This window comes from Aythya fuligula, chromosome 4, assembly GCF_009819795.1.
Source record: "Aythya fuligula isolate bAytFul2 chromosome 4, bAytFul2.pri, whole genome shotgun sequence".
Classification (NCBI taxonomy): Eukaryota; Metazoa; Chordata; class Aves; order Anseriformes; family Anatidae; genus Aythya; species Aythya fuligula.
In genome coordinates this window covers 50,387,005-50,404,613 of record NC_045562.1, presented here as the reverse complement: position 1 = coordinate 50,404,613, position 17,609 = coordinate 50,387,005, and the positions used below count along the sequence as shown (strand labels likewise).

The following is a 17,609-nucleotide window of genomic DNA, read 5'->3' as shown; positions in this document are numbered from 1 at the left end:
ACCTCCCCTTCCCCCGGGGGTGTGCGACCACGCGTGGCGGCCGCTCGGGGACCCCCGCCGGCCTCACTGCTCCCCGGCGAGCACCCAGCCCCGCCGAGCCGGCGGCCCCCATGACGGGCAGCGGGGCGGCGGGGGGCTGCGCGCATGCGTTGGGCCGGCGGGACTCGGTGCTCCGCTCCGCTCCAACTTGCAGCCCGCGGCTCGGCCCCCGGCGAGGCGGCGGTGGCAGGGGAGCTGCCGGGACCGGGATGAGGGCGGCGAGGTGGGGCGGCCCGCTGGCCCTGCGGATGCTGCTGGTGCTGCTGGTGCTGGCCGTGGCGTGCGCGGCGCGCAGGTGAGCGGCGGAGGGGAGCGGGCGCAGGGGCCGCCGGCCGCCTCCCTTAACCCGGCTGTGCTCCTTCCCGCAGCGCCGACGAGCCCAGCAACATGTCCTACGTGAAGGAGACGGTGGACGGGCTGCTGCACGGCTACGACATCCGCCTCAGGCCCGACTTCGGAGGTGAGCCGCCCGCGCTCCCCGCGCCCCGGCCCCGCTGCCCGGGCTCCCCCCCCCTTCCCCCGTCTAAGCCCGGCTCCCGCATCCCCTTCCCTCCCTTCTCCCTTCCCCGCAGGGCCGCCCGTCGGTGTGGGCATGCGGATAGAGATCGCCAGCATCGACGTGGTGTCCGAAGTCAACATGGTGAGTGAGCCAAGGGCGACCGCTCGCCCCCGGGTCGGCACCTGCCTGCACAGGGCGCTGTGCCCGAGGGAGAGCAAATCCTGCAAAGCAGCCGGGCACGTCGGGGTGCAAAAAAAAGTTGTCTGTGCTCTTGGCATAACATTCACGTGTAGCGCTCCAGAAGTGCTCGCTGCCTTGCTCAGCATGCCTGCTACAGGTTTGAGGTTCTGGGCTTTGCTTGCAGTGTTTTGCTCTTTACAGTGTCAGCAGCTGTCATTGGAAACCTTGGGTTTGCCTTAGCTGTAGCAGCACATGACAGATTTGCTTGATTTTTTTTCTTAATGTCAAATGATTTAAAGTTAGACACCTTGTATTGCAAGCTAACGGCATTGAATAAAAGCGTCAAAAAGAAAAGAATGTGCAGCTTCTACAAATCACTCATTCCTGTAGAAGAAAAAAGCATTGTAGATTAAATACATAAGGATGTTCCCGATCCAGCTATCAAAATTAGAAAAGTCCCCTAGCTACAGGTGGGAAACGTATGGCATTTGATTTCAGTTCTGCCGCTGAAAGGAGCGTTGCTAGACATGCAGGCTTGAAGAACAAAAAATATGTCTGTACACTGCTTGCCTCGTTTGACAGTCTTTTCCCAGAAGAAACTGAAAAATCAGGTACAACTTTGAACATTTTACAGAATCATGCTGGATTAGCATGCACCCCAGGCATTTTGCTCTCACTGTCTTTTCTTGTACTGGGTCTCATGAAACTCTAAGATGCATTCTTTACTTAGGGGAATGCTTATTTGGCTAAAAGAAGCTTAAAACCTTGCATTTCCATACTGTTCAACAGTTTATTTCACTTAAAAAAAAAAAATATTTGTCCATTCAAAGTAATTTCCTTGTGATTTTTTTTCCCTTGTATATTAGAGTTAATAGTTGTCATTGAAAACTGATGAAGAGAGTTTGTTTTCCTCTTTATATTTACTTTTTTCTGTTGTTTGCTCTACAAGCACAGTTCCTTTTTGCATGTAACTGCTATATTTGTTAAGATTGCACCTAAGAGAGTGGGGAGGAAAGGATATTTGTCGCTTTGCATGTAGCATACCAGTCTCAAGTTTCAGCTCCTGTAGTTCCTGTTACTGCTTTGTACTTTAAGGGAGGACACGATAGGGACTGTGCAGATAAGGCAGACAAAACAGAACATAAGTCTTCTCCATATCAAAACAGTCAAAGAATAAAACATCTCCAAAATGTTTCTACCACCCTGAAGGTGGTAGAAACTTCTACTGCTTTCTACAAAGCAGTGTGCCCTGAGAAAGCCAAACACTGCAAACACCATCACCAAAATACCTGTTCTGAAAGGTCCAGCATATATCTCATGAAGTGTTAACACCTGAAGTCCTGTTAATTCAAAGGGGAGTGGATGTGACAGTTTCCAGTGGAAATGCCAAGGGGTATGAATTGCATTGGATTTCATTGTGGTTTGCATTGCATTGCATTGCAATGGCTTGCAGCATTTCTGCTTAGCTCTGACAGAACCAACATGCAACTTCCTGCATCCTTCCAATTCTTGCACAGCCCATGGGAATGCGTAATTTGAACTTTCTAGTTTCTATTCAAGTGAATTTGCATGCTAGATGGATTTTTGGCAACTCACCATGTGCAAGGGGAAGCAGCTCGACAAAACTGGTCAAAAAAGTGACAAGATGTTTTAATTTCTTAAAATCAACAATGCATCTTCACAGTGGAAGTAAGCAACCAGGCATAATTCCCAGGTATAGCCAAAAACTGGTACCTTAAGGCAAAATATGGGGAAAAAACAGTCCCCGTTTGGAATCATTCTGAAAGGGCTCTCCCATATCACCTGTACTACATTCATACCACGTCTACAGTGTTCTTTGTCACAAGGTCTTTGTTGCTTTGTCAGAGACCATTGTATAATCTTTTTTTTGGACAATGATCAGTAACCTCATCCATCATTGAAGAAATTAGGGGATTGCTGTCAGCTTAAGAGAAACATTCCTGCCTAGTGACATAATGCCTTATTCTAGTATTTATTTATTTTTTCTGAGAAAAAGAGCTTTGAAGTGTTGCAGCAACCTGTGAATCCTTTAGCTTTTCATCTTTCCTTTTAAACTCGTGTCTTGTAGATTTTTTTTCCTCTCCTTAGTAAGAGGAGGAAGAGATACCATTCTATTCAGTCAGTCTCACCTAGGAGGAGTGGAGGCAGTTCTCTCATCCCTTGGCTCTCCTCAGGAATGTGAAACCTTATTTCCAGAATGGCAGAAGCAGCTATTCCAAATCATGGTACCCACTGGTGAGGTTAAACTTTCTATTTCAGTTTTAGTGCTTAAATAAGAGTAAAGTTCTTTTTGTTTGTTTGTTTGTTTTGTTTTGTTTATATCTCTGTACTCCATCAGCATGTTAGATGAGAATTTGTCCCGGCTGTAGGCTGTCCACCAAGTTAACAGGCAGATTTGTATGTCTGAGTAAATCCAGTCATCAGGGAAAAAAGTTGAAATATTAACAACAGAACAACTGTGAATTCTGTGAAAACCATCTGTAATAACTGTCTGATCAAGCAGCTTGTTTAGTTGTAATGGCTTCTTCAAATATGCTAAGTTATTATGAATATACTCAATTAATTGCAAAAAACTCACAAAACCTTGAAGTCAACCATTCTTGCTATTTCCCCTAGGTATTCAGGCTTCATCTGTTCAGCTTTTTAAACTACATTGTTTTATGCCTGTTTGGATAGTTCAACAATACTGTACTGAGCTGCCATAGCAACTTTTACATAAAGATTAATTGAAGCAGTCATCCTCATGACACCTGTGTTTGGCATTGGATCCATTGTCGTATATTGATTTTTGCGGTTAATGAGCTGAAGAGCTTGTCATACATTGAACAAGCAGAAGTAGAATTTCAACGTTGTAATGACCGTTGCCCTGTTCTAATCATACCTTCTTCCTAATACACCATAAGTTTTAATCTGTTTCCATCAGATTTTCACATCTATGCTACAGTAATTGGAATTTACAAAGCATTCACTTCCAAAGGTACAAGGTGACTCTTCTGCTTTGTCTCAGTTAATGACTGTTCAGCTAATTTTCATCCATGACAGAGTTCCTTTAGAAGTATATTAGACATTTACATGAATATAAAGAGTTCATTAAGAACCATACTGTGACTAAATCTATTAAGTTTCTGTGACGTGAATTGTCTGCTTTACTGTGATACCTTTACCTGATTAACAGAAGGTGCTGATTGTACATCAAGAATGAACATTGATAGTATGATTCATGGTAGTTACCTTCAAGCTTCAGAGCAAGCAAGCATATGACATATTGCTATATCTACAAGGAAACAGTTGAGAAGTAACTGGACTCTTAAAAAAAAAAAAAGTGCACATGCAATACATGACAATTTTCTCTCTGTTTTTCCTCCTGAGCAGTTAGTCAAACCTTTATAGTAGAGAAAAAGTAGCGGTTATGTGCTGTAAAGCTTTGAAAACCAATGCACACATTAAAGAACCTTTTATAGAGCAGTTGAGAGAGATACAAAAAATTAGCCCATTAATTCATTTTGGGGAACTCAGTTCCTGAAGTGCCATACTGGTTTTACACTGATGATATGGATTTCATTTATGTGATACCAGATTGCAGGTTTTATGTCCCAGCAAGAAAAGAGAGAAGAAAATTTAATAGTTCTTTGGCAGGAAAGGTATAATTCTTTAGCATCTCCACAACCAAAGTCTGTTTTATTGTTTTTCTCCCAAACAAGTCACAAATCTTGCAGAGAAGTAGGATCTCATTTTTGCTTACTGTTCAGAAATCACTGTCGTCTTCCCAGGGTTTCTCCTTAAGAAGCCTACCTCTTATGCTGTCAACATCCCAACTTGTTGGAAAACATTCTTGGCCCAGAAAGAATTTAGTTTAGCTTAAACTACTCATATTTGTACCCTTTGGGAAAATGGTAGATAAATAAGCCAACTATGTAGATTTTTTTTAATCCATTTCATGCTATACCTCCCTTTCGTATTCTGTCTCTTTACCTTTTCTGCCTTTATGATTATACATAAAAAATAGACCTAGAAATAGACATTATCTTCTGGTGCATTTTTGACACCTTGGCTTATGCTCAATGATAATGTCATGCAGTTTTGGCACAGAGTAGACCCCTATGCTGTGTGTGATCCCTCACATTGTCATTTCTGCATGACTGTGGTGGGTTTGGAGGACAAAGTGTCTCCCACAGCATTAACACTCCGCAGCCCATGTAACCAGACATCATTTTCTACCATACTTATTTCACTTTTCCTGGAAGCAATGTAATGCTTCTCTTTTTTCCTGCAGCCTTTAGGGCTGCTCTCAGGCCTCCTACTGAAACACTAGCTTACATTAGAAATAAAATCCAAGAGAAGTTCACCCTCCATCATACCAGGAGGTTATAGATACATTACCTTGGAGGCTTACAAACAGTTTGCTGTCTGAAGAAGTTTTTTCATAGTCCTTTTGCATCACGCATTGCCACCATAGCAGCAAATGCATTATGGCACATTTACAACAAAATGCACAACAGCTCCCAGAAAGATATTCATTAATATCCAGCACAACCGTTTATACCGTGGACAATTTTCAAGGTAATTCCATCTTTTTTACTGTATGTTTTCAGACACAATTATGTATTTCACCATGTTACCATATTGTAATAAATACTCAGTGTTATTTTGTTGAGGATAAATTAATGTTTTGTATTAGTAAAGAGAGGAATCAAGGTATTCAAGTGAAATATACAGTAGCTTTGTGCCCACAGCCCAGGGCATGATTTTAGCCCTCCCAGGGCTGTTGGTCTCAGGCCCTGCAATGCTGCGATTTAAAGCCTCAATCTGGATAAGGTTTAGAACCACTGGAAGTGTACCCGTTACACCTGACTGGCCAGCACTCATGCATTAGACCCCAACTTTAGGAACAATAGAGAGACTTACATGTATGGGTGCAGGCTATCTTAAGGCACTTTTTGCGGGTTAAGCTGTGTTTACAGACTTCATCAGAGTTTCACGCATCATCTTGTCCCTTGGTTGACTGGCTGGGTTAAGTGTCTGGGAAAGCAGCATGTTGGCTGTTGTGAATGTTAGTATAGGAAATCAGCTCTCTTGTGGAGAGTTTAGGACCCAAATTAGCATCACGAACCCCATTTCCATAGCTCTTTGCATCACAGCAGCCAAGTCTCCTTTATTTGAATCTTAAGTCTGGTACCTGGAGAACTAGAAAGTCAAATTCCTTCAGCTCACCCCATAAGGCAACAGAAGTGATCAGGGCAGACAAAATGACAATAAATGCAGTTCCTTAGTCTAAATACATTTGCCTGAAGATCCTCACAGAGGTTAAACTGATTTTGAAAATTGTCATAAAACTCAACAATTCTTAATGAAAATTAGCCTAGCGGTAGTGCAGAAGATGAAGGGAGAAGTACTTTTCTGTTATATAGCAACTCTCTTGAAAAGCATGAAGGACATACAGAGGACCTGAAATGAATATTAATAGAAACATTCAGCAACTGATTTTATTTTTTCCAGCAAATAAAGAAAAACTAATCAAGTAATAATACATAAAGGTCAGATCATTTCATCACTGTCTGTTCTGAGAAGGAGTAATTATATTAACAGTGAAACATGGAATGAATGTAGAAATAGGCAGCTTGAGGTTAAGTAGCTGGGTCATGTTATTGGATGTTTTGCTGGGTTATTTTTCATCTGAATACAGGAATAAGTGGTCCTTCAACAAAATTAACAAGTAGACAGAACGGATAAAGTGATAACTTAAATGTTGTTTCATGAGACCCAGAAAAGATAAATCTTCATTTTTTTTTGAAAATGAAACTCAACTGAGACCAGCTTCAATCAAGTATTCCAAGCTCTCTTTTTAGCCTGACAGGCATAATACTTCACAAGTTCCTTTATTTCAAGGTTTAAACAAACTAGCTATTAATATCCTTCATAGAAAAGAAATGATTCTTTTATTATTAGATGGACAACTCTCCCATCTCCCTCAATTGTTTCTCTCTCTGGCCACTGTAGGTGGCTTACCCTTACTTCCTAGCATTTCTCAAGGGCTGATAAGCTCAGTTCTGACCCTCGTACATCATCTTTTAGCCCTGATTTTAAACCTGATGCCACAGGGCATCCTGACACATCTGTAGTTCAGCTAAATGATATAACTCATGTGGAGCCTGCATTTGTGAAGACAAAAGAGAAGATGGTCACACTTCCCATTTGTTTAAAACATATTTCAAGAATACAGCCATATAACACAAATTTTTAACATTTGTTGGTAAGGTGCTTCTTTCCTTCTTTCTCCCAAGCCTGGAGTAAAAAATAAAATAAAATAAAATAAAATAAAATAAAATAAAATAAAATAAAATAAAATAAAATAAAATAAACCAAAAAATAAGTCTGAAATACAGTGCTATTACTGTGATGAACTGTCAGAAATACCTGGAAGGGAAAGGACCATATGATTTCTTAAGCATTCCACCAAACACTTATCCTGCCAGGTTTGTTTCCTGAAATCTACAGTTAATCCTATCACAATCGGACCTGCAATGAGATGTGACTTCCAGATACATGGATGAAAAAATCCAGGGTCTTGCCGAGCATGCCCTGTTTTGTGCATCTGCATCAAACAATGTGCCTATGCTGTGACCACTGAAAACTGCCAGACTGGGTGGCTGTTAGCCTGTACAAACTCCACAGTTCAGTAGCACAAACATTTTGAGAACATTCAGGGTCCCAAATGATCCTTTAGTAACAGAATGGTCAACAATTCACACAGAGGACCCATTCCCCAAAATTGTCCTTTTCCCAAAAAGAGAAAAGTACCTCTATAAAACACAGAGTTTTTCCAGGAACCTGAAAAATGTTTCTTTTTCTGTGGGTGGGTGTGGTTGTGTAGGCAGGTAGGTAGGACAGGGCAGGGGCCTTAATTAAAAGTTTGTATTTTTATTTTCCCCATTTTCATTGCCTTTTTATTTCTGAATCTGGAAAGGTGAGAATATCAGGAACTCCACAGTGAAGATTTGTCTTCATAAGGAGATTTAAGGGATGCTTTTCAAATGGCTGCAAAACTTAGTGATTTTTTTTATCAGCTTTATTTTGTACTTTATGCCTGAAGAGTTTTTTGTACTTCTTCTAGGCTGTTTTCATAAATTCCCTTCCAACTAGCAGTTCAGGAAAGACCTGGAGCTAAAACCATGCACCCAGAAGAAGGAACAGTCACACCACCAGTTCTCCCTGAGGTGTGAAAAGATCCTCACCCTCAGGTAGCACCAAAAGACTTGCTCCTTTTCTCAGGATGCCAAGTAGTCTGAGACAACAGCTGAAACTGTTAAATCAAACCCAGGGATTTCCATCATTCATCAGCATCCCCAGCTGCTGTGTTTTGTGGGGTGCTGTATTCCAAACAGCAGCTGCTGAGAAGAGTTCTTTGTGTTGTCTTATTCCCCATATCTACATAATCTGTATTTTAAAACATCAATGAAGCCTGAGAAACTAACTATAAGGGCATCTCTCAGGCGGTGAAAGAGTCCAAGATAACTTTCAGAAAGATTTTGTACTTTAATGCTCTTTAAGACTCCTTTTTTTCTTCAAGAGAAGTAATTATGAATCTAAAGGTATGCACCTTTGTGATTGTAGAATTCCTTTTCCCTCACATGAAATACTGCCTGTAATGCTGTCAGCGCTCCAGAAAGTGTATTATAATTAAATTACTTCTACCCCAAATGCAAGACTGCTGCAAATATTTTCACAAGGAAATCTGTAGTAGTAGTCTGAATAATCTAGTGGAATAACACCAGATTTTAACAGCAGATTGTTTCAACCTTTCTCTAAGCACTAGCTCTGTATTAAGATTTACATGGGCTGGAGAAGGTGGATATGATTTTTTTTGTGTATCAAGCTTGACAATGTCCTTTCAAGAGTAAAAGGCTGGGTTTGGCCAAAGCAGTGTCACACCAATTTGCTCCATCTTCTGCTGGGGCAAATCCTTGATTGCTTGTGTTATGTCATGGACAGGTACAGGTAATGTAAGAGACACAAAGGCATCTTCTAGAAAGTTGTATTATCACACAGGCATCCACCTCATAGCAAGAGTGAGTTGTAAGGTTTTAAATACTGTAGATTGCATAGTTTCAAAGCGAAGATTAATGGTTTCAGACTGCCAAACTTAATTAAAGGTTGGAATAAATGTTCTCCATTAAGATTCATCAATCCATTTGGCTGAGATTGAAGAATTTCACTTATGTCTTTTTAAATTGTCTATAGAAAAAAATGAAGAGATAGCAAAGTTAAAACTGCTGAAACAGATACATGGTGTCTAAATATTGTTCAGGATCTTAATTATATTAAAAGAGGAGTGCAGTTAATTTCCCATCATAATTTTATGCTGAAGAACCTCTTAATTGCAGCTGAAGTAAAATGAGTACCAGTCAGCTGCAGGTAGATGCATTCATGCTTGTGTGTCTCAGGAGCTTTTGGGCAGCACCAGTCCCCACACGCACTGAGGACTCTGGTCCCATCCAAGGGGGCCAGATGCTGATGGCCTCACTGGTTTTAAGGAGTACACTCATGGATGAAATGTCTCACACCAGTAAAATCAAGTTCGTGTTAGTTTTACAAACTCAACAGTTTGTTCAGCAGTTTGTAAGAGCAATCCAACTTTCCAGTTTATGGCAGTTTTAAACCTTTGTTTCACTACAATTTTCTGTGTAATTACTCTTCAGCATGAGCAAATAACCAAGCCTGTAATGATACCCCTTCCTCTGTGTTCTTCCATGCTGATTTATCCTCTCTTTGACCAATTTGTTTGTAAAATATTCACTCTGAATACCAATACACTGGTCAAGGAGAGGACATAGGCGAGCTTCAAAGACTTCATAAATGTATTGCACTTCACAGACAGTGTGCAACTTTGTTACTGGCTTCCTATGACGGCAACAAAACATGGGATTAGCAGCCACCTGTAAATTACGGATTTATTTTATCTACTGTGCCAGGTCTGACTAGAAAAAAAAAAAAAGAAAAAAAAAAAAGAGTAAGCTGCAAAACATCAATAACACACTGGGAATCAAATCTGCAATGACAGACTTCACAGCTCGTTAAATGCTGTGTGGATTCCTGCACTAATAGGAAGCAAATACAGTGTCATTGTGGTATCAATTGAAAATGAATCCTGCATAGAAATCTTTTCAGTTTTCACTGTCAAGAGAAATGGCTTTGTTTACTAGAAGCTCCTGAGTAGCATGTATTACTGAGATCTCAAGGAATAACACATTCTTTCCTTTTAGCTACTCCTAGCAGAAATTCAGAGTAAGCACAAAGCAGATTATTACAATGACTAGCATAATTCAGAAAACACAATATAAATACAAACAGCAAAGTAGACACCATTTCGCTCAAAGCAATTTTCCCGGTTCTCACCAATACAACGTGGTCCGTCAGAGTTGCTCTCAGAGGAGACTTTTGCACCAGATCAAATTATCAGTTCATTGAGCCAATTTCAAATATGAAACTAAAAATTTTGCTTCATGCTGGAGTGTATCATCCTGATGGGCAAAATGGTCTGTATATTTTATCATGCCAATTCTGAAAACATAACACAAATCCTCCACTATTTCCCTCCCAGAACCTAACAAACCTCGTAAAAATAATAAATTTTACACTGTTCTACCGTTTAGCACCAGGGAAATAGCACTGCCAGAGACATAATAGGGTAATGTGGTCCATGTCCAACCACTGCCCTTCTGTGGGTTTGATCTATCATATAATCATAGGTTCATTAAGGCTGAAAAAGACCTCCAAGATCATCTAGTCCAGCCATCCTCCTGAATGCTCAATCTCTCACTGGAACAGGGATCCTTTGTAAGTAATACTGTTGTAGCTCCTAGGAGAGGGACCGCTAGGAGGAAATAGCAGTTCTGGGATGCACAGCATGAGTCAAGATTTCTCAAGAATAACATGATCCTGCTCCGTCATGGGCAGTGTTGGTCTCCAGCCATTTTGCAGTGTGACATGGGTACAGCATTGTTACACTTCTGACTATAAAACACTACTTATGGTTTTCTGTCTGTTTTTTGTTGTTCTTGTTGCTGTTGTTGTTGTTGTTGTTGTTTTTGTTTTGTTTTGTGCCTTCACAGTTGCAGTAAGCATTCCAGGTTGTCAAAGAATAGATGATAAATAGGTTGTGAGTTACTTGTAAAGTGATTAATGTTATTTTTTCTACTCATCATCTACCTGAGAGCAGTAACAGTAAGTGCAGCACTGGCAAAGAGCAGCAGTGCAGCCAGCAATATCCTTGGTATTAGGTGTTCATTTCTCACATCTGCAGAATCCAAGAAGCCATAAGCAATTAAATGACAGGACAGCTCCAGAACACTACCTCCTCTCAGAACATAACATGGGACAAGGGGCCACCTAGGAATGACCTAGGAATGCTTCTCATTGAGTTGTTGAATATAAAAGATTGTTTTTTTTTTTTCCTCAAAACAATGAGAGAAGGAAAGAGAAAATAGGTACATATTTTTTATCTGTTCATGAGTCACTTTTTCTGTTTAGGTAATTTTTCTGCTTATAGCTATGCTCCTTCCACAGCAGGATAGCTATCAAGCTACTATCTTACTGGAAACAAATACATTTTTTGAAGATTAGATATTAATCTGCAGATGATTCAGACATGTATTGTTCAGGCAAGCTTATTACACGTGTTTAGTACAGGACCTGGTGGCTTCAATGCCTTTTGCACAGCTTGTGTTCTGAAATCCAGGCAACCCTGGCACTTCAGATCACAGACAACCATTGCAAGAGGAGCTGCTGACAACCTGTTGGTCCAGGGAACAACGTCAGCACCTGACCTGCAGGGGATGACTGCTGGCTCCGCAGGGACCCCGCTGATCTCATGGCAGCTCAGCTGTCATGACAGATGGACAGTTCTTTTCACTGTTACTTAAAACAGGAATATCATGGTTTAGGTTGGTTTGTGTAGGACTATATAGAGCCTCTTTCCTAAAAGAATACAGTGCACTCAGACATTTTATATAAATTTGTGGTTTGTTGTGTTTCCAAGGATATTTGTGGGACTAAAAGGGAGGTTGGACTAAAGCAGGCAGCTCTACATCCTCAGTTGTTGTTTGGTTGTTATGTTTCTTTTTTTGTTGTTGTTGTTGTTTTTTATTATTATTATTTTTTCTCATCCAAATGATTACAGTTATGGAGAGTTCATCACAATACTGTGGATAAGGATTAAAAAAAAATACAGAGCTATGTACATAACTGAAAGCATTATGAATCCACAGAACTTAGAAGGATGCACAATTTTGCTCTTCGTATGTCCAAGCAAATGGCAAGTCAGTATTTCATATGCATTCCAGTTACAGAAGCAATCACCGTAACACTTCGCAACATTCAAGAACTTTGAAAAAGAACATGAGACAAACTTTTGGCAATAGTAAATCAATGTTGATTTGGAATTAATACACTTTAACTGAAATATTTTAATTCTAGTATTTAGCTATATCCATGTGCTCTTGGATGATCTTTTATAGACATTCCGTAGAAGAAAAAATGATGTATTTGAAACTTAAGTAGGGAAAAAGGAATTCTCAACTATTAGCTGTTCTTCCACTAAATATCAATTCCAATGGACTCTTCTGGAGTACATAGATTATAAAAGCACCCAGGCTACGTGGTCCTTAGGTTAATTTCCACTGAAATTGATGAGGATGTGTCAGTGATCAATCAAACCTATCTTAGGCTGATCATACATTTCTGCAGTAATTGCGTTTTCTTGCAAAATACCTAACATTCATAAGCTCAGAACAAACTGAACTGTCCTGAACACACATAGGCATCAAGGAAAACTTTTCAAAATGCTGAATTTCTATGCTAAAGCTGCTGAGAAGATCTAAATATCAAAATGCAAAACAAATGAAAATGAGGAAGTGAGAAAAAAAAAGAACCCTTTATCATTCTCTGTCATTTCAGTCTTGGCTTGCAGACAGCTTGGTTTTCCATGCAGCTTTTTTACAACTTCCCTGCTGCTATATTCATCCATCCTAACCTAACATTTAAATGTTGGTATAAGAAGTTATTCTGACAGTAATCTGAGATCTCAGTCTCCCTAGTCTACACTGAGTCAGCTCCAGTGAAAATAAAATGAATGTGAACAACCAACTATGCATGTTGGGCCATGTTGGAGCAAGTCCAGAGAAGGCCCATGAGGATGATCAGAGGTCTAGAACACATCTTCTGTGAAGAGAGGCTGAGAGAGCTGGAGTTTTTCAGCCTGGAGAAGAGAAGGTTCCAGGGAGACCTTATAACAGCCTTCCAGAGCCTAAAGGTTGCCTACAGGAAAGCTGGGGAGGGATTCGTGGTCAGGAGTGTAGTGATAGAACAAGGGGTAATGGTTTTAAACTAAAAGAGGGCAGATTTAGATTATATATAGAAAGAAATTCTTTACTCAGAGGGTGGTGAGGCACTGGCACAGGTTGCCCAGAGAAGCTATGGATGCCCCATTCCTGGAGGTATTCAAGGTCAGGTTGGATGGCACTTTGGGAAACCTGAGCAGTATTTGCAAGGGGGGTTGGAACTAGATGATCTTTAAGGCCCCTTCCAACAAAAACCATTCTACAATTCTATGATTCTTTTATTATTCACACCCACAACTACATTATCAGCATGATGTAAGCTTTAAAAGTCATGAGAATCTCTGGCATTATGTAAGCTTTAAAAGTCATAAGTGAGAATCTCTTCCATTCTCTGTATATATGTGTATTTTTTTTATTTTATTTGTATATTTTTCTTTAAATAAATAAATTAGAGTAGGTCTACCATTTGGGGAATTACATGGATGTTAATTCTTCTGCGTCCCAGCAACTGTGACTGTCATTGTAAAAGCGGAGCGAAGCTGTCAAGGAAGGTCACAGTTCCAGAAGAAAAGGCAGTCAGTAATTCAGCTAGCTTGGGACAGGCACAGAGAGCATTTTGGATGGCAGTGCAGAAACCTTACATTTTGGTCCGTATTCAGCAGGAGACCAGTGCCTGCAGTGGTCAAATATTGCATTATAGAAAAAAAGACAACTGGCTCAGTGGTGAGGCCCATGGTGGAACCATAGGGTCAATTTCTGTCCCTTACACAAATATCAGGCATAGTAATTCCTCTGGCCCTCAGTCCCTCCTCTGTTGTCATTCCTGCCTCATGGGGATATTATGAGCATTAAACCCAGTGTATGAGCATTTATTTGGACAGTGGGCAAGCTTCTGCATACTCAGATGCAAAGAAAAGGCATACAGCCTGTAGCTAAAAAAGAACATATCCCCTGTGACCAGTGATTTCAACAGAGCATCATGGCTTATGACCCAGCTGGTCTGTTCCTACATCTCTAAAACGGTATTCTTGCGGTACTGACAGGAATTTATTTCTTACTTACCTAGTGAGAAATCCCAAGACAGCACAAGATGTTGCATGGTAATTACATTTTCCTCAGTGGAATTACTGAATGACATATTGTGATATATCAAGAGGCAACTGTGAATTTAACTTGAGTCAGCACAGTAGACTTTACCCAGTACAGTATGTTTCCAGATGAACATAGTGTGAGTGCAAGAATAAAGGGAAGTTACTGAATACCTCACAGCATCATGCATCCTCTGTCAGCTTTAGCTTTCAAAACATGCCTGGGTCTGGGCTGCCTTGGGAACGCTTTGTGTATTCATTGTTTGTTTAGCTTACATATTCACTTTAAGAACATATTGTTTGCAGAATGGATTCACAGGAGAAGGTAATAACAATACTAATTTGTAAGAAGAATCAGGCATGTCAAAGCACAAAACTTACAGTTTCTATTTACTCTTTGATGCCACTAACTTCTTGTTTCTTAAGTAAGCAACAGGCATGGCTATTCTGTAAATAGGCTATTTAATTTCATTAAATTTCAGGTTTGCCCAGTATTTGAGTTGTGACAACAATATGTAACAGCAGAGAATATGTAACAGCAGAGGGCTCTGCTGATCATTAAAGAGGCTGGAGAATTTTCATATGTATCCCTGAGGGTCTTAATGCTTTTTGCAAGAAATTGCAAGGGTGGTATTTGGGGAGGAAGATGCAGTAGTGCAAAAAGGTGGATATTGAGCTTTAGTTCCTGGATAGATGAGCAGTTCACATACTTTGGTCCCAAAATATTGCTACTGATGTGCTATAATGAGATCTGAGAATGGCAGTGCTGAATATCTTCAGTTGGTATCAGTCTGCTTACCGGAGAGGTAACGCAGGTTGCTTGAAGTGCCAAGGAGAAAAGTTTCCCTCCCTCCTTCTCTAAATAACTTGGTTGGAAGATCCTCTGTCTCTCCATTAATGCTATAGTACAGTCTATCTTCCCCTAACACAGGAAGATAAGGTTAGTCAGTTTAAAGACCTAGAGAAAGACCTTTTTTTTTTTTTCTTGCTTTATAATCTGTTACTCCTTTAATTCAAAAGAAGCAACACTCTTTCCCCCAACAGTCCTTAACCTCATGATTCAAGCATTACCAGACCAGTTGCACAAAGTAATTCAGAGCCCCTGAAAGCTGTATGGGTTTTAGATGTGGTTTGGCAGTAAAAGAGCTCCTCAGACTCATTCTCTTGACCATGTCTACTATACAGAGCAGTCAAAGGCAAGAGAAGATAATATGGCTGGTGCTATGACTGGTGTGTGCCAACTGAAAATTTTCAGGTACTCGGCAAGAAATCCAAGAAACTGAGTAAACTGGCATTGTATCTCCATAAATGTAGTGAACAAATAACAAGACCTAAGCAAGTACAATGTGCTCAGATCCATGACAAAAAACTGCTACATTTGTTAAGACAAAAGGGTAGAAATCATAGTAAAATAAAAAAGTTTTCTTATCTAGTGATGTGAGTGTGATACTGCCCTACACTGGGTATTTTCTGTGATTATTTACTGTGAAAGACACCAGGAAGTAAAATGGGATCGTTGCTGTGCAGTCCTTCCATATCTCAGTCAGGGGATTCCTCATGTCTCTGGGACATTGTTTCTCCTAAATTCACTTCATGGCTTTATATCACATTTCTCAGTACCTGCTCCTTTCAGATAAGGGTAAGTCATTTTGTGTCCTTTGTTTTGCACCCGTAATTCTTCTAAAATAAGTCACTTCTCACAAATTTGTCTTGTATGTGATATGCCTGAGCTCAATGGCCATTTTAGTTATTTTAAAGTTAATGAAACAGCTTGTCACATCATGTACTCAGCCTGCATAAAGATCTGCGGTCTGCAGACTGGAAATGCATGGTTGGCTTCTTTGCTGCTCCCTAGGTTTATTTTCACACAGGTCACAGGGAAGAGTTAACAACTCGTAAGTAATGTCATTCTTTATGTGAGTAGTCCAATTTAGAGTCATAGTTTTCACTATGCATTGACGTTGGATCAGAAGCCCTTCTCACTAACACCAATATAAATCTTGCTGTTTTTAATTCCATTAATTCCATTAATTATATTTTATTAATTCTGTTATCTTGCTATTTATTTTTTTTAAGTCTTAGCTAAATATACTAGCATCCTTAGCTACAATATCTAATTTAATACATGATATCCTGCATTCACTCAGCCTTCTGGTTGTGCCATCCCAGTTTGGTCCATGTCAAGTTAGCTTTTTCATAGAGGTCATTTGCAGAAATATTGGTACATCCCATCCATCCCAGGGATACACAGCACCTTGGAAAGTTGTGTCATGAATAGCAGTTGAACAACACTGAGATAAGTGATTTATACTAAAATCTTCTGTTCAAAGAGCTAAGAATAAGGTCAAGATGCTTTATCACACAAGATGCTTCCCTTGCATAAATTACTTAAGTTTCCAGGTACTGTGGCTTAGGTGAGATTTGAAACAATGTCTGTGAGATAAAGCTGGAGATAAAATGCTTTGACCGCTTAGTCTGGGTTTTATTACAGACATGAAACAAATGAATTTATGGAGAGGCAGTATATTTTCCATAGCATAGCTGATAGTAAATAGGCAACTTCTGTATTGCTTTCCACATGAGTGCCACAAATTATTTATATGCAAGCCTGAGTAAAAATATGTTACAAGAAGATAAGTAAACACACATTTTCTAATGTCAGCAATCCAGTTCATTTTCTCAGGGTTGGGTTTTCCATTGAGTAGGCAGCAGTAGGCAGCCACAAAGTGATAAATGTATTTTTCATAGTCAATATCTTTTGTTCTGATACATGAGGTATGCAGGCTGAGGGCTCACCAGGTGTCCAATTCATTTGCATGGAGGTAAGCAAACCAAACACCTGCGTGGCAGATGAGAAGGGGGACTTCTGGCAGAGAGCAGGAAGATACCCAGCTGGATTTTAGTTATGGGCTTGCTAAAATTGGCCTGTGCTTTGAGAGACACTTTGGATGAAATTTGATAGTTTTTATCTAGTTCCAGGGAGAAAATTATGACATTTTGAAATGGCACTGAAAGCAGAGAAAGCAAATGGTGAATGAATCTTCAGCCCAGACAGCAAGGCATAGCATAGACCCAGATTGACAACAGTGCTTTAAAAAGAAAGAAAGAAAAAAAAAAAAAAAAAAAAAAGCAATCTTCTCTCCAGAATGTCTGGGTTTTATGAGGGTGGAAGGTATGTTTCTCCAAAGTACATTATAAGCATAAAGCAAGAGTATTTTTCTCACTTTAACGTGGGATGATCTGATACCTTGATAGCAGATATGGGCAATTTCTCAGTTTCTTTGTACTCTTGATATACCCAGACAGTCTTACTGAAAATTGTATTCAGTCAACAATAAAAAAGAAACACAATCAATGAAACATATTTCAGAAATGATCTACAGAAAACATATGTAGATAACATGCTAGTAAATACTTAGAGCTTTCCAGAGTTGAAGGCGAATACCA

The 17,609-nt window shown here is 39.9% G+C and overlaps 1 protein-coding gene across 2 annotated transcripts in view; it reads left to right on the top strand.

Annotated features, from left to right (window-relative positions):
* The first annotated feature begins 411 nt into the window (after window positions 1–411).
* The window catches only part of GABRB1 (gamma-aminobutyric acid type A receptor subunit beta1), a 127,069-nt gene continuing 109,871 nt past the window's right edge, over window positions 412–17,609 (top strand). For both annotated transcript variants that reach the window (XM_032186739.1, XM_032186738.1), the window contains exons 1-2: window positions 412–499; window positions 612–679. In XM_032186739.1, coding sequence (XP_032042630.1) covers window positions 427–499; window positions 612–679 — 141 coding nt within the window. In that variant the 5' untranslated portion in view covers window positions 412–426. The remainder of the gene's footprint in view (window positions 500–611; window positions 680–17,609) is intronic.